The sequence below is a fragment of the Sprattus sprattus genome (genome assembly GCF_963457725.1).
Source record: "Sprattus sprattus genome assembly, chromosome: 4".
In the NCBI taxonomy this organism is placed as follows: domain Eukaryota; kingdom Metazoa; phylum Chordata; class Actinopteri; order Clupeiformes; family Clupeidae; genus Sprattus; species Sprattus sprattus.
The window spans coordinates 17,602,492-17,630,080 of NC_137923.1; the positions used below are offsets into that span (position 1 = coordinate 17,602,492).

The 27,589-nt window shown below is 41.7% G+C and overlaps 5 protein-coding genes across 5 annotated transcripts; 1 reads left to right on the plus strand and 4 right to left on the minus strand.

Moving 5' to 3' along the window:
* Positions 1 to 544: 544 nt before the first annotated feature.
* On the minus strand, positions 545 to 2,349 carry LOC308363392 (zona pellucida sperm-binding protein 3-like; the record flags this gene model as incomplete). The annotated part of the gene is made up of 9 exons (XM_080836203.1): positions 545 to 618; positions 712 to 809; positions 887 to 969; positions 1,047 to 1,152; positions 1,256 to 1,436; positions 1,509 to 1,597; positions 1,713 to 1,813; positions 2,008 to 2,198; positions 2,292 to 2,349. 9 exons carry the CDS (start codon positions 2,347 to 2,349, stop codon positions 545 to 547), a joined length of 981 nt encoding a protein of 326 aa, XP_080692329.1.
* Positions 2,350 to 4,711: 2,362 nt separating this feature from the next.
* Positions 4,712 to 6,369, minus strand: LOC308363393 (zona pellucida sperm-binding protein 3-like; the record flags this gene model as incomplete). The annotated part of the gene is made up of 6 exons (XM_080836204.1): positions 4,712 to 4,740; positions 5,102 to 5,193; positions 5,278 to 5,366; positions 5,727 to 5,832; positions 5,972 to 6,152; positions 6,225 to 6,369. The coding sequence occupies 6 exons, from the start codon at positions 6,367 to 6,369 to the stop codon at positions 4,712 to 4,714; spliced, it is 642 nt and encodes a 213-aa protein (XP_080692330.1).
* Positions 6,370 to 7,594: 1,225 nt separating this feature from the next.
* On the plus strand, positions 7,595 to 9,044 carry nedd8l (NEDD8 ubiquitin like modifier, like). The gene is made up of 4 exons (XM_080836435.1): positions 7,595 to 7,765; positions 8,077 to 8,124; positions 8,210 to 8,292; positions 8,440 to 9,044. Exons 1-4 carry the CDS (start codon positions 7,748 to 7,750, stop codon positions 8,558 to 8,560), a joined length of 270 nt encoding a protein of 89 aa, XP_080692561.1. The 5' UTR covers positions 7,595 to 7,747; the 3' UTR covers positions 8,561 to 9,044.
* A 161-nt stretch (positions 9,045 to 9,205) lies between these two features.
* Positions 9,206 to 18,661, minus strand: ap1g2 (adaptor related protein complex 1 subunit gamma 2; the record flags this gene model as incomplete). Its single annotated transcript, XM_080836434.1, has 21 exons — positions 9,206 to 11,338; positions 11,439 to 11,537; positions 11,773 to 11,924; positions 12,021 to 12,165; positions 12,297 to 12,438; positions 12,771 to 12,875; positions 13,079 to 13,206; positions 13,382 to 13,471; positions 13,710 to 13,832; positions 14,245 to 14,299; positions 14,693 to 14,833; positions 14,981 to 15,094; positions 15,804 to 15,859; positions 16,375 to 16,473; positions 16,791 to 16,871; positions 16,996 to 17,091; positions 17,282 to 17,358; positions 17,463 to 17,559; positions 17,796 to 17,937; positions 18,191 to 18,315; positions 18,461 to 18,661. 21 exons carry the CDS (start codon positions 18,659 to 18,661, stop codon positions 11,237 to 11,239), a joined length of 2,370 nt encoding a protein of 789 aa, XP_080692560.1. The 3' UTR covers positions 9,206 to 11,236.
* A 2,190-nt stretch (positions 18,662 to 20,851) lies between these two features.
* slc7a8b (solute carrier family 7 member 8b) lies at positions 20,852 to 27,162 on the minus strand (the record flags this gene model as incomplete). The annotated part of the gene is made up of 11 exons (XM_080837414.1): positions 20,852 to 21,130; positions 21,295 to 21,472; positions 21,690 to 21,839; positions 21,962 to 22,058; positions 22,233 to 22,336; positions 22,556 to 22,679; positions 22,989 to 23,142; positions 23,958 to 24,083; positions 24,209 to 24,360; positions 24,532 to 24,736; positions 27,033 to 27,162. 11 exons carry the CDS (start codon positions 27,160 to 27,162, stop codon positions 21,009 to 21,011), a joined length of 1,542 nt encoding a protein of 513 aa, XP_080693540.1. The 3' UTR covers positions 20,852 to 21,008.
* Between the last annotated feature and the right edge of the window lie 427 nt (positions 27,163 to 27,589).

Sequence of the window (27,589 nt, forward strand, 5' to 3'; positions counted from 1 at the left end):
GTTTGCTGAATTGCAACCACCTGAATACCCTTTCCTTTACAAGCATGTGCAAGTACCTATGGTTGCAGTCAAATGCAATTGCAAAAAGCCATATCTTGAGCCAGTTTTTAGGTTAGTCCATTCTGGGCTACTGTAGAAACATGTCTGTGCAACATGGTGGACCCTTTGAAAGAGGACCTGGACCCTGTGTAGGTACAAAGGGCTAATTCCTAGCTTACGAAACAATGATTCCTAGTTATAGGACCACTTGATTCCCCTGGAGTAAGAACACTTGCAGAAGGTTTATATAAGGATTCAGTTTTTCTGGCCTACCTCATTAGAGTCATAACGGTCCCGTTTGCATTAACATTATCCATATTTGCCAAGAAAAAGAAAAGGCATCGGCTTGCTAAAACCAAATAGGCCGTTGAGCTCAAATATCAATTGCCTCACAAAATCCTGAACACTGCATCTTTATACATAACCCAAAATTCCAAGTTACTGTCCCCACATCACCCAAAAACAAAGTTAGAGAAGGTCTTCAAAGAAAGTGTTTTATTGATGTTCATAGTGATCTTAAGCCTTCACGCTCAATAACCAGTGGTCCAATCACAGCTTCCCTGGTCATCCCGTTACCGCCTAGAAAAGGCAAGACAAGCATTTGTTATAAAATGAACACAGGATGAGTACAGCTAGCTTAGCAAAAGATGCTGCAATGAGGTGGAAGCATACCCAACGCTCTTCTTTTTCTGGAATTGCAGCCAGAGTCACCACCATAGTCACAGCAGTTGCAGAGAGAACTCTGGGCAGGGTCATCAAGAAGCTCCCAACTGTTGGCCAACAAAATTGTGTTACTCAAAAGAAAGGTGCCAATGGTGGTGGGTGGTGAGGGGGATGCAAACATTACCTTCCATTCTTGTCATGGCAGGCCTTCTTCCCTGCATTCAAGCCATTTTCATCCCATGCCACTAGCTTACAGTGGATGTAGACCTAAGACACAAGGTCAGATCAGAGTTCAAGTGCACCAAGACACCTTTGTAAATACATCAAGTAGTAATCTGTAGTACCTCCTTGCCAAGAGCAAATGCAAAGGCTTGCAAATAAAGACGGATTTCAGAGCCTCTTTGCCGAGGTTGGAAACTAGACATGGTCTTGCGGCTGTCGACAAAACACCTACAAAAGGAGAGCCACCTCAGTCACAGACCAACTTAACAGTAGTTTAAGAAAAAGGGTTAAAAACCAAAATCAGCCCTCAGGCCAGACATGACATGTTCACCCTTTGTTGTTGATAAAAGGGTAGGTCTGAGCATCAGGCCCTAGCTGAGCCTCAGTAGAAGCCACACACTCCTCCAGGAACAGCAGCAATGGCTGGTGGGCCTGCTGGTCCACTGAAGCAGAGATGGGGATGAAGCCGCCCAGCTGGTACACACTGGTCAGCGCAGGACCACTGAAGTCATCTGTGAACAATCAACACCACTGCTTAACTGGAGAAGGTGGCAGGGATTACTGCCACAAGTCAAGACACCTACCGTTCATCAGGCTCATACTGAACACCAGTTCCCCAGTGCCAAAGGTTTCCATCACAGGTCTGAAAGTTCGTGGAGTCCAACCATCAGCCCTATTGAGAAGACAATACAGCCGATGTCATGTAGTTCGCTATTGCTTAAAGAAACAATCTAGTGTAAAGATCATGAGCAGTACATCTAAAAACAGGTTTTAGTATCCCCACTTGCCTTTGGTACACACAAACAACACGCTTAAGGAAGAACTCATCAGTTCCAGGGTCCGGAACATACATTAAATCAGTAGACCAGACCAGCTGCTCCTTCAATGCCTTAAAAAAAATAAGACAGAAACGTGTGCTTACTTTGATTTCATTGTATACCCTGACATATAACTGCTTTTATCAGGTTAAAGAAAATATATGAAACAAAGCCTGTGTTACAAGTTGAAAAAGTATTTAGGCCCAATTATGGTTTATGCAGCACTCCCCAAATGTAGTCTCAGTTAAGCTTAAGCGTTACTTACCATCATCTCTGCTCCACATCGCCAATCCTTAAACTGGAACACAGCCTGTGCGCCACCTGGTTTTACAGAGGCACTAGTCGGAGTACAGTAACCCAGAAGGACATGAGAAGGATCAATGTCTTGTTGGCGCTGTAGTCCCATTGGCCAGCTCACAGTCACAGCATCTTCCCCACACTCCACAGAGAAGTCCACTGTCACAGAACACATCAAGAAGTAAGTCAAAACAGACAGATATTGTAATTTCCTTTCTGCAAATAAGAAAGAAAATATTTAACAGTAACTACCTGCATTTGTAATGGTAACAGCCAAACCAAAAATGACCAAACACAAAACAGGACCCATGGTGACAGAGAATACATCCGTTCCTGCTGCTCCCCCTTTTATACCTCTTGAAAACTCAAAGCTGATGAGGATATACAATGACGACGCTCGTAAGCTAAACAGAACTCAGCTGTGTTGCCAAGGTGCAGCCAATTATCAAGTGAAAATCTTATCAAGTGAATTTTGAGACCAGTGGTATGTATTTAGGTGTGCGCATCATATCAGTCTTTCAGTTCAAAATTGGACAGAATTTAGAAAATTGAAGATGGACAGATGCTGTATTTTGAAAGACAAATTAAATTATGCACTTGTAATAAAACAGATTATTCTTTATTTTAGCTGAAAATGTATTTCAGTTTCAGTTTTATGCTTTGTTATGTTTGTTTGCAGCCTTGTTACCAACTATACTATACAACTATACAGATGTGATGTAGTACTGCATTTGCATTGAAATGTGAATGTATGAGGGGAAAATATAAATTGCAGTCCCTGAAGGCATTTTCCCACTTTTTCTGCTGTATATGTAAGCCATGGGCTATCAATGAGACAAAGTGGCCCAAAAAGGCAACTTAAACAAACACTTTTATCCAAGGTGACTTACAATAGCATCTTGCATTGCCACGGAATAAACCCAGGACAGCTACTTGTTATTCAACAACACTCACCGCTATACCCCTGATCACGCATGGTAAGTTTGCCACACTCAAAAGTGGTATACAGTATTGTGTCATACCAGCAGATAAAAAAAAATTGTTATTGGTGTCATAACAACAGCTTGCCTTGAAATATATGGGGAATTTTAGGGGTGAATAAGATGTGCTAAATACTTTACTTTCTAAACATTTAAGGCAAGGGAGAATGTTGCGGTACTGTAAATGTGAAGTTAATAAAAATTCCACCACGGATCAGCATAAGGGCTGCAGGAAACTTCTAGTAGTCGTCTCATGTGTTGTTATATTTACTGTAGTGGGAAAGAAAAGTGTCTGTACACTTTTTTTTACTAATTTATTTTATATTACAATATGTACGTGGTGTCATACATTTATTTTATTTTGCAATGCAACACTAAATGTACTGATGTGCTGAAGTGTGTGTTTGTAAAGCCCACTGTGTGAAGAGTTTTGAAAAAAGTGGACATGGTATTGAGACTGTGAAGTGTGAAAATGATTGAAAAAAAACTGTTATCTGTTGAGTCAGAAAATAGTTGCATCAATACAAAATAATTTTTTTTTGTATACAAAGTCTCATAATAATCGTGTCATTTATCATTCATGTAAATATAAATTTGAAGATAATGAATACATTTTAGTCACAGGTGATCGTAATCTAGTCTGTATTGTTTGCTGGCCTATTCTTAAGCTTTTGAAGGCCAAAGGTATGTGCATTCATCTGTCCAGAGGGTTTCCAATCACCAACGTAACCTTACGCAGAGACTAGTCGTTTGGGTAAAAAAAGAAAAAAAGAGAGATCATAAGGAGCAGAAGCCATTTGTATTGTGTGGTCTTTAGTCTTTCTTTAAATATGGAGTATGCTAGTCATTGTTCAATGATAAAAGTGATGCTGCAGTGTAAGGTGCAGGAAGCAGGCTCTTCATTGGGGTCTTGCCATTTATTAGCCAAAGCTCACATTGTCAGGCTGATGCAGAAGAACAATCACTATGGGGGTCTTCTCCTTATGACATATTGGATTAAGGGTGCACAATTACACAGATCATAGACTCAAAAGGATAACAGAAACACACACTAACCAGCTGGAAAACACAGGTACATTCTAAAAGGGTACACCAAATAAAACATTAACATTCTCACAGGCACTCACAGCTTTATGGGGCTTTTATCCCACACACACACACACTTGCAGTGAGCACAGGCCCCTACTGCATGCTACAGTACATTTCATATAACAAAACCATTTGCTCCAATCTATTCATATGATAGTATTCCAAGATCATGGACATGGTCCTTCAGCAGCGTATGGACAGTCAATCGCTGAGATACTGCTTGTTACAGATATTCTTGATAAATGTCAGCACTTCAAACTAATAAAGGTGCAGTTCTGCAGCCCTGAAGTGCATGTATTTGGTCAAAGGCTTGGTAATAGGTGCCACTTAAAAAGAAAAGACCATAAAGCAAAAGGTGTGAATTACAATTGTCAAGAGTTTAAAGGCACATCATGCCCTCCTCTACTACGAGCATGAGAAAAAAAGTCTAGTGTACTTCAGGGGTGCAAGTACAAGCAATTGGGAAAGAAAGTATCCTTTTGCAAAGTCTTCTTTGGTAATTTCAAATAAAGGGACCATACAAATGTCCAGTTTGGAGAATATTTATTTGAAACAGAAGATAGAAGAGCCATGTAAGTGCACTTTAAATGCCCATGACCACAGTCAGTACACCCAAGGAAACTCCAGATCACCTGCAAGGCAAAGAGAACAAGATTCAAACTGCCAATCCACTAGGAAAAAAAAAAAAAAAAATAAGTAAAAGTACAAGTAATTTGTTGGCTTTATCAAAGTTCTGTTTATTTAGACAGAGTGATCCAGCCTAATGAAGATACTTAATCCTTCTTGGATAGGGCAGACAACCTACAATCCATACCTCTAAATGTATACTCAATCGCTTCCTGGAATTAGTTTTTCGTGATGATCAGTGGCCCCAGTACTGCATTCTGAACAAGCCCTTGAGGTTCTTCAAACAAAAAATGTTCAGAAAAATTGTCAAAAGGCAAAATGTCAGACCATGACTACAAACAACAAAATAGATAAATAAAATAGTACCGGAGTCCACATCCCGCCTAGTACGGTGTTTGCAAACCCTGTCACAGCAACTGCAGACAGCACTCCTAGATGGATCGTCCAGAAGTTCCCAACTACGAGTAGATGGCACAGACATCATATACATTTTAATGTGGTCGTCTGAAACCCATATTGTGCTAAACGTGGAGACATGGTACCTTCCAAACTCCTTGTTAAAGTTGCACATCTTCTTGCCCTCATCAAAAATATTTGGGTCCCATGCCACAAGTTTACAGTGGATGTATACCTAATGGAAAGAGAAAGAATGATCTCATATAGTAGCTATAAAAAAAATAAAATAAAAAAATGTAAAACAATGACTCAAAACTGGTTCACATGACCTCAAAGCCATGACTGGATGTAATCCTTGCCAATATTGATCAGATATATGGTCAAGCGCACTCCAGCAAAAACACATGCCCTCAATCTGTATAGACTTTTTTTGGACATATACTCTACCATGGCATCCCATCCATGCCACTGTATGAGAACACAACTCACCATGTTGTTCCTTGACAATGCTCCCTATCAATTTCAGGTTATGCAAGTCATTTCTACCAGTGTGCTTTAAGGTTTTGCCTAGGTGTAAACTCTGCCATATACTTACCTCTTTTTCCAGAGAAAAACTAAAGGCTTGCAAGTAAAGAACAACTGCAGAAGACTCATATCTGGGCAGAAACCAAGAGTTTCCATTCTTCCCATCATCGAGACACCTATAGAAGGTATAAAGCAGAATAAAGACCCAAAACAAGAGAAGAAACCTCTGTAATTTGCTCAGAAATCTAGGAAACATACCAGTCCCTTGAGGCTTTTAGATTTGGCTATATGGAGCAAAGACATGGTGCAACTTACCCATGGTTAGTGATGATTGGATAGACCTTTGTTGTTGGCTCCAACTCTATGCTGTTCGATGCAACACACTCATCCATGAGCAGCACCAAGGGCTGATGGGCATGCTGCTCCACATAAGCCAACACAGGGATGAAGGAGCCCAGGGGAAAGGAGTTGGATTGTGCTGGGCCAGTGAGATTCTCTGCAGCCAAAGTGATTACATGTCGTTAGGTGAAAAAAAAAAAATGCGTTGTCCTCCATGTTTGACACGTACCATTAAGGAGCCCCATGTGGAAGGAGAGTTGGCTGTGACCCTCAGCACTGGTGAAGCCAGGATTCAGGAAGGCAGGAGTCCAAGCCTTTTTTCTTTTCACAGAAATAGAAAGAAAGATGCTGTAGAAATAGGACTGTGGATTCATAACCCATAAGACAGACTTCACTAAATTGTATTACCTTTTATATGCACACTCAACAGGAAAGGATAATGCAGCTGCCTTCGACTTAGACTTTGCCTTTGGCCTGTATGCAAGTGTGTTTTTGTAGAGTACCGCCTCTTCAGTGTTCTTAAACGAAAATTAGAAAAACACAATCAAGGCGGGTGGAACAGTTAGAAAAAAAGGATAACTCTGGTAAACTTACCTACCATCTTTTTAAAATTGCATTCAGTTAATGCATAATGGAAAAACAGGTCTGCTCCACCTTCTGGAAGTGGAACAAACTTTGTTGCGTAGCAGCTGCCAAGTAAGAGTCGAGAGGCATTCATAGACAACTCCGGTCCCACCCTCCATCTCACCAACACAGTGCCTTTTCCACATTCTATTTGGATACCTACAATATAAAAAAAACCAAGACTATTTTGACATTCTCATTCAGACATCATTTAGAAGTGTAAGTATATCTAAAGCTAGCTCATGCTTACCATCATTTGCAAACACAGTACATAGACTGGCAACTACCAAAAGAAAAACTTCTTTCTGAAGAACCATGGCTCATGCAGTACAGGAGTCTAAACAGTGAGGTTAATTTCATGATGCTGGAGAGGGGGGTATTTATATTACCATTCGACACCTGCTGTTGAGTCTCTTCGTCCAAAAGCCAATTGGCCAAATCACTTAACCTGTCGTTGATGACATCACACCCCACACCATTATGGGTGTTAACATTCATTTGTGATGCATCTAAGAAACAATCGATCAAAGTTTCACAAAAAAGCAACCAGTTAAATGACCTTCCTTCCACTTTTGTTTTGGTTTGTTTGACTCTGTGTGAATAGAATACATTTCACTGGCAGTGAAAACTTGAAAAAATAAAGAATGAAAACATTTTATTTAAAATAAAACTCCCTGTTTCACCCGTTGTTTTAATTTGTCAATAATTGCCTAGCACAAATGCAAGATTTAACCAAGGAGTTTAAGCAGACTAAACTACGAACGAGTGGCTTCAGTCATATTTGATTAGATAGTCATTCGTTAACTGAACCGATTATGGTAACAACTGAAATTTGTAACCTACATTTAAGATAATTTATACTTTGAAAATTTGTTTTGGTTTAACAGATTTCGTGGGGGCGCTTCATAAGCAATATTCTGCCGGAACCTTGATTTTTGTGAAGGGGTAGAGGCGGTCGTGTTTGTGAGTCACGCAGGAAGTGAAGTCAAATCTTCCGCCAAAAGAAGAGGTGTAGAAATAGCATTCGCTCAAAATTGCTATTAAATCGAGAAAAGGACGGGATCATTGTCATTAAGGCGTTAACTTTGATTGATACATATATTTGTATGTGTTAAAGTAAATCCCATCATGTTGATCAAAGTAAAGGTAAGACACCATCTGTGCCTGCTATAATAACATTCCAGGTTCTCACATAGGCGACAGCATTCAATGATTAGCTTAAGAGCTAGCTAAGTTTCGTCATGCTAACTTGTATTTAATAAGTAACTTTTCGTTATCAGCGGCGCAGAACAGTTCACAATGCTGTGATTTGACAGCACAGCAAACGAAGTAGACGTTAGCTATCGTATCTGTGTTTGTTTTTAGCGGAATTGTAGCTAACATTAAACGAATGTCTAACATAGCCTGGTAACGTTACACTTCATCACCTCGCCAAAAGTCTGTTGTTGTTCTTTCAGACTCTGACAGGCAAGGAAATAGAAATTGACATAGAACCTACAGACAAGGTATGTAAACCACTGTTTTCATTTCTGTCTGTACCATGGTTAATGTTACCATTATACCCCAATTCTACTGATCTTTCTCGGTTAGGTTGAGAGGATCAAAGAAAGGGTGGAAGAAAAAGAGGGGATTCCTCCCCAGCAACAGAGACTTATCTACAGCGGGAAACAAATGTAAGTCAAGAGGCATAGTCATGGTGTTTTTAAGTGGTAGCAATTTAACTGGACATTACTGAAAGATTTGTCATGTATGTATGTCAAGAATGTTCCAGTTACTCATCTCGTTGGATCCATCTGCCTTCTCCTCTCTTTTTTTCACAGGAATGATGAAAAGACAGCTGCTGACTACAAGATTCAGGGAGGGTCTGTGTTGCACTTAGTTTTGGCCCTCAGAGGAGGCAGTGTCTCCCACTGTCCCAGTCTGGTCCTGTCACCTGTGTAATTTTCCCCTGCCAAGGATGTGCCAACCTTAGAATTTCAGTCACTATTACCACCTGGTCATGCCACAAGAGCACCATGGAGCATGGATCCTGGGTGTTATCCCAAGTATGTGGTTTAGTGACAAATCTCCAAAGTTAACTCGGAGTAATTGGTAGACCTTCTTAAAAAGCCACATGGCTTTCTTTCGCTAGGAGAATAGTGCCATAAGGCTAAAGGACGTTTACCGCTTACTGAATAAACTCACCCAGGTTTGTCACTTAACAACGTGCTTGAAATACCTCTCTGGTCAAGAGCTACAATGTTGCAGCAGCTGATCTTCAAGCACATCTAAGGATGTCTCGCAATAGTGAAATCTAACTTGTTCTGATTATGTAATTGTTACCACCTACAGCTATGCTCGACATGTGTGAGTGATGTTTGTGTACTGTGTGAACGAAATTGAAAACTGGGTTCTTTGCCTGTGAATAAAAATGGAAAATGTCTCATATACTGCATCTTAAAGTGGAGGGCTGTCTTTAGAGTAAATTGCACTGAATGTCACTGGTATGAATATTAATGAGGAATACTAAAGGAGGTTTACAATAAACTTTATTTAAAAATGAGACACAGGACAACAAATCCAAACTCACTTCAAACAAAGACATCTTCACTTCCACAATCTTCCCAGGTTGTGCCGATGGTTTCTATCCAGATAAACCACTTGCCTGAATGATTCATGTGTATCCCTGTCTCTTGAATGTACATCTACAGGAGACGGGTTGTGCTTTTTTTTTTTTACTCATAGAAGAAAGGTTGGGTCCTCTGTACAAGCACTTCCATAAAGGGATCTGACTGTTTTTACTGTATTCCCAAATAATATTGTACATGCTTCATAAAATATCTGAAATGAAGGGGTACTGTTAAACACTCGAGATTTAAAAACGAGGGAAATCATTTTCTGACAATTTAAAGTTTGATGGCATTAGATTTGACAGATAGTGTGTCAATATGATGAGTTAGAAAATACTGATGTGACATCACAAACTGGACCTGTAATAGAATGTTCGGTTTTGCTTGAAATGTTGCCCTAGTAACCCTAGTGAATGATTAAAAAGTGAACTGATCCAATGAGGAGAGTGCACTGGGTTTAGCATTCAGCAAATATACTGGTTGTGGGATTATCCCACCAATTGGGAGAGTAATTCTGCTGTCATTAAATAGAGAAAATGTAAATCCATGTAGCACTTAAGATAGGTAGTAGCCCTTAAAGGAGCTGAAGAAAAGAGGCATATAAAAAAGGGGGTAAGGCATTCAGGGATCGTGATCATGTGGCTCTAACTGACCAAAGAACAGCAATGTTCTCTGGACCAGGAAATGAGACATATAATGAATAGCGGCGTTAAAGCTGTAGCAAAGCCAGTGGGATATGTTGACAGTGGTACCAAGGAGTTACACACAAACACCAGCACTCACAGTATGTATGGCTCCACTGTTATTTGAATAAAAGATTATGAATTATAATCTTTGCTTTAAAATGCTTTGGATGTAAGCAGGAATTAAAAAGACTTAATGTAATATGTATTATAATTTTCTTCAGCACATTCCTTACAGTCTATCATGAATCAGGCGCAATGCGCAAAAATATGGCTTTAGACATGGCTTTATATAGCCCATAGGGAGGTGTTTCATAGCCTTGAAAGTATTATCCTTTGTGGCAGTGGATGTAATCTTCCAGGGAGTTATGATTTTGCTTAAAAACTAGACACAGGCATGGGGGTACTATGTTGGTCTGCAGGTACAGTCATGAGAAGCACATTGCTCTTAAGGAGTACGATATCAGCAGTCTGGTATTGTTACTCAATACCTCAGCTCTGTTTTGGATCCACCACTCTTCCAAATTACCATGGTGGAATCTCATTATGATAACGCTCAACGCTCAACGCTGAATCCCCATACAAGATGGTAAGATCACAATAACCACACTGAATTATGATGTGTAGGTTGGGTGACCAGATGCAAACAAATCAAATGTAGAACAAGAAGTATGTTTGTGTGGGGAAATATGTTACCAATGCTTAGTGGTGACCTAAAACTTTAATAATGTCTATCTAGCTGAAAAAGAAACATTTGTATTCTGCCTTTCGGCTTGTAAACACCTGTGTAAGTTTGGTTTTTGTGACGTAGGGGTACGTACAAGTTAAGTGGCCTCCCGTCTGCAGTTTGAATGACAGCCATCACTGCTTCTTCATGACTGTGCCTTACTACTCTCTCAGCCATTAGCTGAAAGCCAAGCTTTTGTAAAAGTCCGGTTATGTTGCATTTGTATGAGCCATATTGCTGCTTTTGACGTAGCGCCATCTTACTTATGACAATTAAAAAACAAATGACCAATGAAAATGCAGGATATTATCTCAATATGCAAGATGCAGGACAAGAGTCAAAATGCGGTACAGCACAATGCAGAGTGGACACCTGGTCACCCTATGTGTAGGACGGCCAGGCTGATAGCATAGGCCTGTGACTGGATCCGTTCAGGTCAGGTTAAAAGAGCATGTGGTCAAACCACCAAACAAACCAACCAACCAGTAAGTCATACAGATGCCAAAGAGAGTCTACAGAGAGCCCCTCTTGCTGGGCTAGGGACAAGGTGCCCAAAGAGTGACCGTTCACTGGCCTCTCGAGCAGACAGGCAGGCAGCTCACTGCAAGGCTGGAGTTGGGAGGGAGTCGATCTGAAGCATGTCTTGACACACAGAGCCTTGTTTAGAGTATTGCACACGGACACGCATCTTCAGGTTCACCTGACAGGAAACAAAAGCATTCAAAAAAGTTATAATGTTACTGGATGGTTAATTCAGGACAATCGAAAGAAATGCACGCCGCAAAAATGAAAATACTCACCTTGTTGGGGTTGTTCAGTAGGACAGTCTGAATCACATGACCTGCTCCCTGGGCTGGGATGACATCACCACTCGGAGCCTTCATCTGCAGCTGAACACTCTAAGGAAAAAGGACAGAGAAGAAAGGTGTTACCCAAGTGGTCGTCCTGACATCTGACTAGGTACTGTAACACTTACATGTCTGAATAAACTCTAGGTAAACAAACATATGAGATGCATACGAACACTAAGGTAGACACACTCACAACAATTCATGTATTGATGTGTGGCATAACCAACAAGGGGGATTAAAAAGAAAAACACCAAAAAAACTAAAAAGTTCCAGTTCAACAGACCTTGGGTACAGCCACTTGTAAAGTAAAACTGCTGATGTCATTGTCTGAGGAGTTGGTGGCGGTGAAGGTAACCGTCACTCCTGTATCCATTTTCTTGTCACACTGTAGCTTAATGCTCAAGCCGTTTTTCTCGTACACTGTAACAGCTGGTGCTACAACAGATACACCACTGGTTAGTAAATTCTGTCAGCGAAATAAAGCAAGCGGCATGCTGATTTTGTTTGTTCCAGACTAGCGGTCTCTCTAACCTGGAATGAGGTCCAGTCCCCCTAGCAGGTCCAGGAGGTCTCCACCCATGTTGGTGCTGGCAGAGCTGGGGGCTGTGGTGGGCTGGGCTGGGCTAGGCTGCCAGGGCTGGTCCGAGTCACCCAGCAGACCCAGCAGGTCACAGGCCTATGAAAAAGCAACATAGTGGAGCTCATGACAAAGTCTGTACAAGATCAAAGTCATAGATAAATAACTTAAATGTGGTATCTGTATGAAATAGTGTAATATTTACATAAAATTAATATTAAAGAGTGTACCTGGTTTGTCTCCTGAGGCCGGTCAGCTTCCACCTGTTTGACCTTGACCAGCTCTGACTCTTTGACACCTGCTGTGAAGTCTCCATTAATATGACCTGGGGAGTTCTTGTCAATGACTGGCATCCTCTCCAACACAGCAGCTCTGAAAGAACTCTACTTCATCACCACACTGAGCCAATCTGGCAACCACAGCTAAAGGCCGTCATCAAATGAAGAATGAGAAATATCAGACCATAAATACAGGGCATGTTTAGAGATTAAAAGAAGAGGCTAAACTAAACTAAACAACCCTCTCACATGTCTGTCATTTACTGAACATCAGACAGACTACTAGAAGGACAAGTATTATCTCATAAGTAGCCCATTATCCTTCACTAATACTAAAACCTTACATCCACACAGATTGTTCCATCACAACAAGAGCAACAATATTTGTTATGAATTTCTGTTGAATGCTCGTGATGAGTACAGTACCTCATGTGATCATATTTTTTGAACAGTGCGTTGTACTCCACCGCCCTCTGCTGGAGTTCCACATCAATGCAGCTCCCGTAAATACTGACAATGCTCCTTATACGACTGTCAGAGTTACACAACACATATGGATGTGTGTGTGTGAGAGAGAGAGAGAGAGACAAAAGTGCAGTTTAAATGTAGTTCAGTATGAATATGACATAGTTCAGTATGTATATGACATTCTTGTGTGGAAGTGTAATTTAAGTGCTGATTCACACACAGAATGCTCCAATGCCCTCCTCCCCCGCCCAATCAGCGTGACTCACTCCACATTATTTGTGATGCGCGTGCTGAGCTTCATGGTGGCTGTTAGGGCAAACGCTCTGGTCGCCGGCGACGACATGTGAGACTGCAGCACCGTCTCCAGGGCATCCAGAACATCGTCCTCCGTCACCTGGAAGTGGACAGCAATACGCTGGCATCATTGAGCAGACATTTACAAGTTATGGATGTGTGGCTGCGTGTCGTCCTTCTGTGTTGGCACCCTTGCATTTTCTGTGTTCCTATTTTCCTCTCTCTTCCTCTCCTCTGCTCCTTGTAGTGCTTCGGTCGTCTGCACTATGGCTTACCTGCACCGGCTCGGTCTCCTCACATTCCCCCTTCATCAGCAGGTCCCCATACTCGCCAATACACCAACAGGCCACCTGCACCAGGGATTGCTACAAGGACGGAAACGTACACACGCAATATTATTTAATCTGAGTCAACAAATACTTCAAACATCAAAGGGAAGGGTGACATTGCCTTCTCTAGACATAGAGAAGTAACCACACCTTCCTACAGGTCGCAGCAAGAGGCTTTACAAAATGGAGGCTACCAATGACATAACACAAACGAACACACACCTGCAAATAGTATTACATTCATACAGACCCAGACGTGGCACATGTGACAGACCTGTTGGATGTCGGCCACCAGTGCCCTGTACAGCTTGTGGACGGTGTAGCTGTGCAGGTCAGAGGCTGTGGTGATGAGCTGGATCAGATTGGGCACCGTTTCATCCCTCACATCGCCCCCTGCCTGCAGAAACAGGTCTTACACTTAAACACAACTTCATAAAACCATCCAGTAATCTCGTACTCCATATGTGTTTAGTTGACAAACGTGCTGTTGAAGTTATTTGGCACACTTAGGTTAAAAATGGTTACAAAGGCACATTAGAAGCATTAGGGACAATGTGGAGATTCAGCATAATATCTAATATCTTAATAATACCTTGATGTATTTAAAAGCAAACCATATTTCAACCTGAATATCTCAACCGGAGCCTCAACCGGACTATCTGTCCAAAATGGATGCCACATGAAAATCAAACTGGTTTGTGGTTTGTCATGTGCCATTTAACCAGTTTTGATGCGCCACAGAGTTATTAATCCTGACTGAGGCATGCATGTTGGGCGCTCTGGCTGTGATCTGGTGCAGGGGTATTTACCGTGGTGAGGACATGCAGGATGGTGTCAATGTGCCAGCGCTGAGAGGGTGCATACCTGACGAGACACAAAGAGACAGAGAGAAAGAGAGCGAGTGAGAGACAGAGAGAAAGAGAGAGGGAGAGGGAGGGAGAGAGAGGAGTTCAGCAGTGCTGCTCTGATGGCCACACAGACAGGCAGACAGAGACCACACGCCGCACGATGCATGGAGAGACAGTTAAGGTGCCATACGGCACTGCCCAGGGCCACAGACAGACAGACAAAGAACCACAGAGACGCTCAGTCAAGTTGACAACACTGAGGCTGCACTGAGAGACCCTGAGAGAGGTGTGCAGTGGCACCGTCGGGCCATAACAGAGATGCATAGAAAACCCACAAGTGCAGGAAACACAGGAACTGGAGATACAAAGAGTCAGGTGGAGATGGAGATGGAGGACGAGACCACAGTACCGGTCAGCAGCGAGGAAGATGCCCGAGGTAGTGTTCGCTCGCAGTTCCAGGGGGCAGCTGGAAAGGAAGAGGAGGAGCTCCTTCATCAGGGAGCGAATGTTCACCGCGGATACCAGAGCTAAGGACAGCTCCAGAGCCCGACTGGGAAGGAAATAACATCACAGGAATTTCATAAGAACCATATGTGTAGGAAACGGCTAGATGCCCTTAAACATTAGACTGCATGTCTGATACACATACACACACACATTGCTTAACAATGCCTAAGGAGGTAGACCCTTGTCATACCGTTGAACAGATGCATCTTGGTCCTTCAGACAGTCAACAATGGTGCCCCTGTGTCGCTGAACAGCATTGTGGTCCGTCTGAACTATTTTCTGAAGGGACGTCATAGACACGTAACTGAAACAGATTCGTTGGAATGGAAGAAGTGAATACAAAATTGTCATTATGTAACAATAATGACAATGTAACAATGTTAATGTGACTATACACGCCATACCACTATACATGTCAGTTGGTGACAATGTAGTTCACTTCATGATTTTAACCATTATTTTATCTGCCTCATTTCATCACATAACACTTATCATCTCTTGTTACTCCAGTACCGTCATGTCTTTCTGAATGAAGTAGAATTAATAACTTCTCAGAAATGCTAAAAGTAATGTTGAAAATACCAAGAAAAAACTGTCATGTGAATATCCATTTAAGCAATTGCATTACACATATTTGACTTATAGGTCTGACCTATACTGTGTCAATCCTCGCTGACAACCAAGGAAACGTAATAGGCCATCACTGAGGAAGTGAATATCGAACTAGTAAAACCAGCTGGGTAACGTCAACCCTACATGGAAAAATTCTGATTGGCCCAGCGTCACAGATAAAATCAGTCTGTAGTCAGATCACTTTCAGCAGATGGAACAGGAGAGGAAGGGTAAAGCCCTCTGAGCCAACAGGACAAATAAAACCTCAGCCTTCAAATAGCTATGTTCTGTATGTGCACCAAGGATCTGTCTAACACCCTGAGGCACCTGATTAAAAACCTGCCATAAAACCAGCCACCATTGCTATGTCAGTAATACAAAAAAATAGAATGGAGGTTTACCGTATATTCCTGTCATTGTTCAGAAGAAATCTACCCAATATATTCACAGCGAGAACCTGAAATAGAGAAAAAGGGAAGGCGTTAAGTCTGACACAACCAGCCAAAGAGCTTTAAAAAGAATCCCCACTTCATAATCTCAGTGTTGTAAGGCCTTTGTGCATTTCTAGAAGAAGACATAGACTTCACAACAAGTGCTATGCAGTGGGGTTCTGTATAATTTCAGTGGCCTTATGTAGTGTGTCAGTGGCATTATGTAGCGTGTCAGTGGCTTTATGTAGCGCGTCAGTGGGATTATGTGGAATGTCAGCGGGATTATGTGGAATGTCAGTGGGATCATGTGGAATGTCAGTGGGAACATGTGGAATGTCAGTGGGATCATGTGGAATGTCAGTGGGATTATGAAGAGTGTCAGCAGGGTTATGTAGAATGTCAGTGGGCTTATGTGGAATGGCAGTGGGATTATGTGGAATGGCAGTGGGATTATGTGGAATGGCAGTGGGATTATGTGGTGTGTCAATGGGGTTAAGTAGAGTGTGGGGCAGGGGTTACCCAGAGCAGCCTGAAGCCTTACCCTGAGCCCACTCTCTGACTTGATGTCCATGATGGTGAGCACAGTCTCATACAGGACAGCACTGCCTGCAGTCTTACTGCTGTCTGTGTTTGTAGCCACCTGCAGACACACACATGGGTAAAAAAGTGCAGAAAACTCAACAAGTATTACATACTGCTGTCACAATAAATGTACTGAAGAAGGAAAAAGTTACAACTGCATTATACAAATAATTAAATTCTATAACAGAGGCACTGCTTTGTCTAGGCATAGTGCAAACATGGAAGACTAACAGGTTGACATTATAAGAATGTGTTGGCAGAAACAATCTGTATGATAGCTGTTGTGTTACAACGGTGCTGTGAAGAACACACTTTAAGATATCACACTATTCACAGCATCATTGAAACATATTTGTACTCATCCATACAATGTACCTGAGCCAGCAGGTCATTCATTGCATCACTAGCAGTGTCATTATTGCGTCCAAGAATTCTTAACAAACGCAGGATGCGCACCTGTGCATACGAAAAAGAAAACGTGCATGAGTAAGTGTTATATGTAAGTAAGATAACCAAATAATGGAATATCCTAGTAGAGTATATTCTCACTTCTCAACTCTCAACTCTGAACAAGACCCACCTGAAGAAAAGGGTCACTAATGCCAGCAACGTTGTGTTCTGGTGAGTAACCGGACATCACCAGGCCTTTCATTATCTGAACAAGTTCTGGTACAGCCTAGTAGCAGAAAGAAATGGACCATCAGACAGAAACAGGAAATGAGAAATTTGCGGTCATATTTTGTCTTCCGATTCACTACACATCTGGAGTATCTATTTATCTTTCTCTCTCTTCAACTTTCTATCTATGCCTCTATATGTGTGTGTGTGTGTGTGTGTGTGTGTGTGTAGTGAAAAATGTCTGCTACCTTCCGGCACTGCTCGAGGGTGTCTAAATTGCGTTCACACAGCTCTGTGATGAGGATTACGGCACCATGTAGAACTCCTACAAGACATAAAAAAAAAACATTAGACACCATAGACTCACTACCAATAGGCACCCATTACATCTGCATGATAGGTTATCAGTGACCATAGAAGCACACCAACCATGGTTCTTCTCAGATAGCAAAGAACGCGCTGAGGGAGTGAACAGCTCTCCCAGTTCTGGAACTTTCCTCACAATGTGCACTGCACAAAGTGCAGCCTGAAACATAATCAAAACATATTCAATCTACTTTGGAAATTGTGCACCGTGTGTCAGTGTGTGCAGGCACATGTATCAAAAATGGGTGTGAGATCTACAATCACAGTTTACAGTATAAATACAGTATTTGTGTGTTATATATATACACACAGTATAAGGAAATATATTAAAGAAAGTACAACTCTGGCTAAAAAAAAAACAGTTGGCCACTCAATGAAGATGACAGAACTGTTTACCTTCTTCTTGATGTAGGAGTTGGAGGCTCTGAGGAGGCGTTCTATCTCTGGGGCCAAGTCTCGACACATCTCTGCCGATCCCATACATGCTAACGTGCACAATGCCAGAGACTGGACATACTGACTGCTATGGGACAGGTCACTGAAAGAATATCAGACATATAAGTAAGAATTGGTGTGTGTGTGTGTGTGTGTGTGTGTGTGTGTGTGTGTGTGTGTGTGTGAGAGAGACAGAGGGGGAGTGTTTGAGTGAGTGGGAGAGGCAAAAGACCTTTAACACGTATTATGCAAGGTGCTTTTAGACCATAGGTGTCTACCAAGAACACACAATGGCACATTTCGAGGACTCATGGGACAAACACCACCCCTCAAAAAGGCTAAAATGACATACTTACTTCTTTATGGAGTTGGTGATGAGAAGGCTGGCATCCTGTTTTTCATCAAGGAGCATCATAGCACCCAAGTAACCAATGCGCTTTTCATTATACCTGGGGCTGGCAATGAGTCGCACACACTCCATCTAAAAGTGAGAGAAAGAGAGCCAAGGACGGAGGAGTCAGAGAAAGGGAAAACAAATTGGGAATTTAGAAAAAAGCAATGCACCTTTCCACATTCTCTGGTTCTGTCCTTCACCTGACTATTCGACATGCGCAAAGGTGCCTTACCTGTCCAAAGTGTGCAGGGTACCCAAGCATATGCACATAGAGCAGTTTGGCCAGGTTATGTGATCGGCTCCCATTGTCACCCTGTCGGAACTGTGCGCGGATGGCTGCACATTCTCTCTGGATGACGCCTCGCTCCTCTCCCTGTGTTCGGGCGCTGCGGATCACTCGGATCATCTCCTGCAAACGCACTGATGGAGACATGTCTGTCTGCAAGTGTGTGGTTGGAGACACAAGTAAGGAGAGAACGTTAGAAAGGATGTTTAAGTTACACCAAGCACCTACATGGCGCACAGGCATTTAAAGCACCCGGTTCTCGACAATGCGCTTTAAAGACCTTGGATATACGGGTCTACCACACGCGTACAGTTAATGTCAAGGTTTGTAACTCACCATACTTGGGCCCCAAAAGACAACACACAACGATCCGGATCAGTATCGATTCAATAACTTTATCTATTTTAGCCTAAAGCCCAAGTCCCAAATGTGTCGCGGTGAAAAGTCTCTCTGCGGGGCTCGGGCATTTCCTGTGTTGATAGTCGCGAGGTCACAGGTGTACTTCCGTGGTGCAGGTGTTGTAAATGATACACCTGGGCTTAGCGGAGTCACTTCCTTGTAAGCTGCTGTAGTTGGTCAAGCCCCATTCATTGGTAACATGGGCGAAGTTGCTGTCTAAGTAGTTTGAAACAACGCTTTGATGTCTTGGGAATTCCACTACAGTGGACTACTAGCGTGATACGAAACTCAACCCACTAGCGATTGTTTTCAATGGAGTCAAACTCGTCGTAATGGATAAGTAATGTAACATAGCAGGCTTGTCAATTCTTTCGGCCAACAAATGACTGTTACTGTGACGGCTGTACCTTACACCGTGTGGTATTTATTGTCAAGAATACGCACAATTACAATGATCGAAAACAAACTGCTGCCGTGCCCGTGCAAGTTAGCGACAAACGAGTGTTGATAGCATCCTACCAGACCTCAGATTTCACTCTTCACTAGTGATGGTGCTTCAACTATGACAATAGCATCGGTTCAGAAAAATGTACACAGTCAGACATGACACAACTTATAAAACGATTTTTCAAGATCATGCAGTAAGATATATCTTTCCTAACCTTGGACGTTAGCTGGTTTAGCTAGGTTATCTGAATTATAGATCTTACCTTGGAAAGTGAAAATTCCTCCCAGATTCGGGGGTGTAAATAGGCCTGTGGGTTATTCTTTAGGTTATTCCAAGTTATATTTCAAGTAAGTGATATCCGTAAGGCGTAGTTAGCTATAGGGTAAGGTATTTCATAGCACATCTAACTCGCTAGCCATCCACCGTACACCAATACAGTAGCCTATAGCCTACCACGATAGCAGCACTACCGCCCCCAGAGGTTCCTGTCGGAATAGCAACATACTAAATGTTTTAGTCCGAGGATGCTTGATTAGAGCTTCTTGTATTGAAATATTTTCATTTATTTATTCTAGATCACTCTATAAGACAGGTGAAATTACCCTAGGTTTATCAAAATATAAACCTAAATACCTGAACAAATAAAAAAAACATTCCTTGCATGCTTTCACCCCTGTATGAATGGGTTCATTTTATGTGGCTATTTAATTTACAAGCAGATGTTTTTCACACACGCAAAGCAACATAGACTCCAACTCCTTATTGTAATGATATTTGGCTCATTTGAGAAGATCTACATTTTTTCGGAAATGTGTTACAATTTAGTGCTGACATCAATACTGACAAAGTTCTTATTTCCAGTCATCATTCGTGATGTTGCATGTTGGCCTGCTTGTGTTTCTAGTCCAGTGTTAATCATAGAATGACTTGACTTAAATTCATAATTGAGTTCCCTTACCTTTAGATATCTATGTAGGTAAGCAACATTCAAGAGGCAGCCATGTAGACAAAACATTGAGTCAGAGAAGTGATAACAATCCATATACAAAGGACATTTTAATTAACCTTGCTTACAAAAACAATGTAAGTGGCCTACCAACAATTCAAGGTAGGTACCTCAACGCTGTAAAAATCCATCTTCAGCCTTCCAAATTCAGCCTTTTTTTATCAATTAATACAGTTTTGGAAAAAGGGAATATAAGACCAGACATATCAAATACATTAAAATAACACTTCTTCTGGTAAGGCAATTGTATAATATATTTGTACACGCATATAGTATTTTACTCAGCAGCTCAGAGGGTTGCATTGAGAGTATTTAAGGCACATTTTGCCATGCTTTCCTGTGACAAAGTTGCTGAAGCTCATAAAGAGTTATTCCAAAGTAATTGCATTGAAGTAAATATAATTATGAAAGGTAGACATTAACACACCTCATCCATAAACAATGTCTTTCAGCAAAGAACATTCCTTTTAGAGAGAGAGACATAAATATGCATGAAAAAAAAAACAATCAGGAAAAAGGACAGATAACAGAACACAGGGTAGCTGCCCTTTGACCCTTGAGTACAACAGAGTGGATTCTGGGAGCAATCGGACCTCGCCTCTAGTGATATGAACATGTGTTTGACCTCTTCAGCCTGCGCCTCACTTTTTGCTGCATGATCCATTCAAGGTTGCAGTCTCATCGCTAGTGTCCACCTCTTTGCTCCCTTCTTCAAAAGGGTAGACAACCATGCAGTGTTTTTGAATCAAGTGTGTAACTGCAGCTGTGCGTGAGACAAAAAAGTAAAGTATGAAGGCAATATTAACAGACGCAGCCTGTAAAACACACAAAAAACATTCTGTGGTTATAACTCATCTTGCTAATTGACTTTTGTGATTTTTCATCACCAGCACAGACAAATTAAACTAAAAAAGGAAAATGCATTACCAATAGCAGAATTGAAGCACTTTGGTTGGCCGTCCCAGTACACACAGAGCAAATAAACAGGGATGCCGCTCATCATGATTGCGACGCCGATGCCACACACAACAGGCTCAGAGTACAGAGAGAAGATCAGTAGGAAGGCCCAGAACAACAGATAGATCACTGGCCACACCAGGCTCACCTATCAAGAGGAAGGGCAGTTCAACTTTTCTTAAATAGATAATTTTTTCAGCACATTATTGTGAACCAGATGGGTGAAAGACCCAACACTTGTGTGGTACAGTATAAACTGCACAACACAACAAATAGATTCAAGTGACAACACAATAAACAAATTCAAGTTACAAGCCTCAAGAGATGTTTGTGGTGCCAGCATTTTCTTTAGCCATCAAATATACCTTGATTGGACGATACAGGTCAGGTTGTGTAAAGCGCAGCACAATCTGCCCAGCGATCGTGACTCCATAGAAGAAATAGTTTATGAAGCCAGCGTAATTGATAAGTGTGTACATATCACTGGTGCAGAGCATCAGGAGTGTTGACAGACACTAAAGAAAAAAAAGGAATAAAATATAAAATCTAAAACAATTAAAAATCAATTACAAAACAATATTTTGACAAAAAGAATAATTAAACAGAATGAAAAGGGTTGTGTACTTGTGAGACTCACTGTGAAGAGTAATGCTGGGATGGGGGTGCAACGTTCCACATGGATCATGGCAAGCAAACAAGGTAGATGTCCTTCCCTCGCCCCAGCGAAAAACAAGCTGAGGGACAGTCATAAAACCCAATACTTTACACGCCAACAAGGTAAATAAACAGTCCAAACCATCTACAATAATAGGGGAACTCAAATGCTTGTTTGTAGCTAGCTGGCTATAGCTGCCAGGATAGGGAAGTAAAAAACAGAAAGAGAATGTAGGAGAAATGATCAAACTGACCGGGATGAAGTGAAGAGAGAGCCATTGACCCCTCCGAATGTGGACAGGGCCACGGCGATAGGCATGATCCATGACATCACTCCCAATAACTTCTGCCCAAACGTCTTAGAGAGAGACAGAGACCAAAGACTAAATTAATATTAACTGAGTGGTAAAAAGCCTGACAAACAGATTTTTAAAATTGTGTATTAAAATATCATTCTTGGCTAAAGGATGAACTGGCCCACAAAAGCACTATTACATAATGAGTGGTATAATCTGCTTAGTAAAGGGGGCTGAGTGTGTGTGTGTGTGTGTGTGTGTGTGTGTGTGTGTGGTCTCACCACAGCCACAGCGTTGGAGTCCAGAAGCTCTTGAGGACTCATGGCTGTGACATACGCAATGTTGGCAAACACGTACACAAACGTCACCAAAGGGATGGAGATGTAGATCGCCCGAGGGAGGTTCCTGAAGATGAAAGAGCAGATCTCAGACCCGTACATTTATGGATTCATTGGTATGCTGAGAGATGTATTCAGACTGAAGTAAATGTTCGTCTTTTTATGCATTCAAACTGCCTACATGTGCTTAGACACTAATTTTGTCAATGTTAAAGCATTAGCCTATGATATGTCCCTTAAATCCACTATGACCAGTGCTGCAACTCCAGTTGGAGATCTAGCACATCCTAATCAGAATGTATTGTGATTTATGAAAATACACTTTTGGAAATCCTGATCAATCTTGTAGGAGTACATTAAAAACGTGACACATTACCTGTGTGGATCAATAAGCTCCTCTGTAACATAGTTAAGGAAATTCCAGCCTCCATAGGCAAAGGAACCTTGCAGGAATGCCAAAGCAATTTTCCCCACATTATAGTCCTGCAGAGGGTCAAAGGCATGCACCGGCTCTAGCCAGTAATACTCCCCTACAAATGAAAGAAGAGCATAGACAGGCATGTCCATTTTTTATATTTTGGAGTACTGAAAGAATGTAAACACAACAGCAATGCATTATGCCCTGTTCACCCTTATCTATGATGCCATCCTCACTCCTATCCCATCACTGGCATTTTCAGGAGCTTTGGTTTTTGAAGCTTCCTCCCCTAAACATTCAATAACCCAGATGTCGGTAGAACCTGACTGACACGCAGCAAACATACATACATTCCTGTTTCACACATAACATGGAGGTAATATAACCCTAGCATCTTCTTTTGTAAGGAGAGGACAGCTTGTGCCATTCTCATGACACACCCCAATTTACAGAGGTCAGTACATTTCAACATCCCCCATCCTCCCCCCCAGCCCTCACATTCCAATTCACATCTCTGCTCCTTTGTTTGCATATTAACTAATATAGGTCAGCAAACCAACACAAACGCCCAGTCCACTCCCTCATCCATTCCTTCCTTAGACGGCCGTTCCCATAGCTGTGATATTACAACCAATGCTTCACACATGAGGAAGTACTATCAAAGCAAACAGGCCATCATTGTGCTCTTTTTTTGTCCTGAATGCAAAGGATGTTAAACTGAATGAACACGTTTCAAATCAGGCGCTGTTACAATAAATTGTCAGCAACATCAAACCAGGGAAATCTTCAAAGGAGTATTTATTTATGCATTTTATGTTTTGGACAACCCACTCTGCAAAAACATAAAATGAAACATAGATGAAACATAGTGCACCTCAAGGATGTTAGCACTTCCACTGGATTATAAATATGTTGGGAAAGACAAACCCTTGCAGATCTGGACCAGTCCCATGAAGATAATAAGGGCCAAGGCTAGCAGTTTCCCGGCAGTGAAGACATCCTGAACACGGGTTGCCCAGTTCACACTGAAGCAGTTCACCCAGGTTAGCAATACTAAGAGACGGAGAGAAAAGTTTCAACAAATATCCACATGGATTTCTGTACACCCAGTCAAGACTCATAGACCTGTAGGCCCTTTCCTGAGCTTTGTGTTCTTCCTGTTGTCTGGAGATACTCACAGAGACAGACGGCCGCCAGCAAACGCAGGCTGCTCTCCGGGGGGAGGCAGGAGGGGAAAAGCGGCTGCAGGATGTAGTTGGAGAATGTGAGGGCGATGACTGCCTGGTTGGTGGGGTAGATCACCAGTACTGCAATCCATAGCCGCAGAAACCTGAGGGAGTGCGTGTACACACATGCGTACATACATACATACATACATACCATCAAACGGACAGACACACACAGACAGACAGACCCTTGTCAATCAAACTCTTTTCTCCAGACACAAAACACCATAACGTCCTGCACCATACCCATGAGTGTATGCAACAGCAATGCCTACCCAGCAACTCCGCCAAATATGTCCTTAACATAGGAATAGTCACCACCAGACTTGGGGATGGTAACACCTAGCTCAGCATAGCAAAGGGCTCCAATAGCTGTGATGATGCCAGTGACTGCCCACACTATGAGTGACAAGCCTACCGAACTGGCATTCTCCAAAACCCCCTTTGGGCTGACAAAGATCCCAGACCCAATGATGTTACCTGTGGGTAAGGGAACAAGGAAGGAGAAAAGGGGAAAATACACATTTTGAGGAATGTCATGAATTACATGTTGAGGAAGGACTAGTCTGATGTGGGGCACACAATAACACTTATTGATATTTTTCCCTACATGAATCTCAGTGAATGTGTGGTGTGCTAAATTTGGTACAGTTCAAAGGGGTAGTTTTAAGGGGTAGTTTTTTGAGCTGTTAACTAAATGATATGACTATACTCTAAAGAAACACATCAGTGCTGGTTTTAACATTGACAAAATTACCATTCTTATAAAAATAGGCATTTTATGGGTAGTAAATGGCTCAACATGCCATCTACTGTTTAAAATGATCCTGAACTTTGCCAGGCCAAGCTGACAGTCAGCCCTTTGGTGCTCATCAATGGGGCAATCAACTTTATCTGGCGCTGAAAAACTCTGACTTAACTTGATGCATGCTCAACACAATGCATGTTGGTAAGAAATTTTAGCCGACTTTCACCAGTGCTGCAGAACGTCACCGTGTCACATGAATTTATGTGATCTGCAATACTGACCTGTTGAATGCATCATGTTCATTTTAATGAAAAGGGCAAATTTGAACTGTATCAACAATAATGCAAAAAACAATACCCAAACCCAATTCCTGGGGGGTATTCCACGTACGTGGTATAGTGACAACCCTGGATTAGTTAACTTAGAGTAAGTGGTAAACCTCCTAATAAAACAACCCCCATTGGTTCATTCTCCTATCAAAACAATGTCAGAGGGCTTTTCTATTAGGACGTTTACCACTTACTCGGAGTTAACTTATCCAGGTTTGTCATTTCTTTCACATTTGCTGATCAAGACTCATCACAGGACTTTGAGATCTCCCCCCGTCCCCCATTTTTTAGCATTCTTCAAAATTAGGCAGATGGTCTCATTATTAGATCATGGTATCCCTGGGTGAGGATCACAATCATCTTAAGATCATACACTTATCAAACAATATTAAAGAGAGTAAGATGTTAAAGTATTTTTAATTCAAGTATTCATTAACACTGTTAACATGGAACAATGCTTGAAGAGTTTCTCTAAACGAACAGTTACAATAAACATGATGAGGCCCCTAATCACTAGCAGACTTTACTCTTTATGACTGAAATAACAAAAAACTCCACCTAAACCTAAAACTCCATTGAAAAATCATCAAAATAGCCATTAGCCCTCAAAGTTCTTAGCCAGGATACCCCTGTGTAGGGTTTTGTTTTGACTTTTTGTTTGTGCTAGTTCTCAACTTTTTGTTTACTCAGGTCAGCGGCAAAATGTACACCATTTTGTCAAAATAAAATTACATCCATTATATTTTAAAACATTGAAATGTAACTGCACCTATAAATGTGCCCCCATAAACACACCACTATGACCCTTAGGGGTTTCCGTAAAATACCACCCACCCCTAGCTGGACACACACACACACACAAAGTCATCTCAAACTATAGGCCACAGACCACCAGAAAAAGAAAACAGAAGTTTAGCAATCAGGAATTTTATTTGCTAATGAAGTGAAAAAAAAAGGCATAGGTAGTAGGGGTGTAGTGGTCGTATACAACCATTGGTCTTATAACCCCAAAGTCAGACATGACTGCGCTTCAGAACGAACAAGTTTGAGAAAGGCAGGATTGGAAAGGGGCGTTGCGTTTCCCAACCTTTCATCTAGCATTTCCTGTTAAGTGACATGTTTGTCTTGGTGATGCATCAAAGGCCAATTGTTTGAATGCATAATGCATCTCAAAGGAGTGAAAATACCCATATAGCTATTTGCGGCAATCACATTGCTATTACAATACAACAATAGATGGCCTGGACTCCAAAAAACAGGTGAGGGTGGTGAAGGGTCTACGGCCTTTGAAGAAGCCTGCCCAAAATTATGATGCACCTCATGGAGATAACATCCACCCCAATGCCTTGCACTAAGAGAGATGGCTGCATCCTTGCAGGGCTTGGTATGTTTCCAGGTTCAGGTGAATATAGGAGGGTGGTCCATATGATCATGCAATCAGGAATGCACAACACACCCAGCTAAAATGATTTGATCCTCCTAATAATTGCATAGAATTCTTCTGATAAATGACTGCAATAGGCTGTAAGTGGACCAATGGCCACATACAATAATTTACCTTCAAGAATGGGCAACAATTAAGGGAACAACAAGGGCATTATGTTAATTTAAATTCAAACTATATGAGGCCGACCTATCACTCAATCACAGGAAAAAGACAGATTTTTTTTGACTATGCAGTTGGTAATTGAAGACTTACCGACAATAATTCCACATGCGCTGACAAGGCCGATCTGCTTCTTTAGGCCAACCTGTTGCCCATCGTCTTTCTCATCTGTGGGGTTGTGCGTCGGAGCAGTATTGCTACGGAGTCGAGTGCTACCAGTCATTTTTTCTAACAGTTTTTGCCCAGAACCAAGCGCGCAAAGCAGCTGCACTGTTGAGGAGGTAGACTGAAGTATGGTTCAGGAATGTGTAAATCAACACATAAAAGCTCAACAGGACCAATATGATATGAGGCCACCAAATACGAAATCATCTAAGTGCTCCACCTAAAATTAAGTGAAAACATGATAATTTACATGCGTACCCGACTCTGATCCTAACTAAACATACAGGCCAAACGAATTCAGAAATGCCGTCTACGTCCCCAAGAAAGATTACAAACGTATCCCATTCCTGGAAACAATCAATGTTGTTGACTAGTCCTTGACATGGCATTTACGACGGACAGGAACATTCCGGAACTAGCCTACTCTTCAAAAAGACGGCAAAATAATTCAGACAGCGACGCTTAACTTGCACGCTGCCCTCAAA

What these genes read in the sequence shown, in the direction of transcription:
- nedd8l (XM_080836435.1), top strand. An exon ending in ACATAGAACCTACAGACAAG is followed by an intron (nt 8,125 to 8,209) that starts GTATGTAAACCA and finishes TTTCTCGGTTAG; the next exon opens with GTTGAGAGGATCAAAGAAAG. An exon ending in ATCTACAGCGGGAAACAAAT is followed by an intron (nt 8,293 to 8,439) that starts GTAAGTCAAGAG and finishes TTTTTTTCACAG; the next exon opens with GAATGATGAAAAGACAGCTG.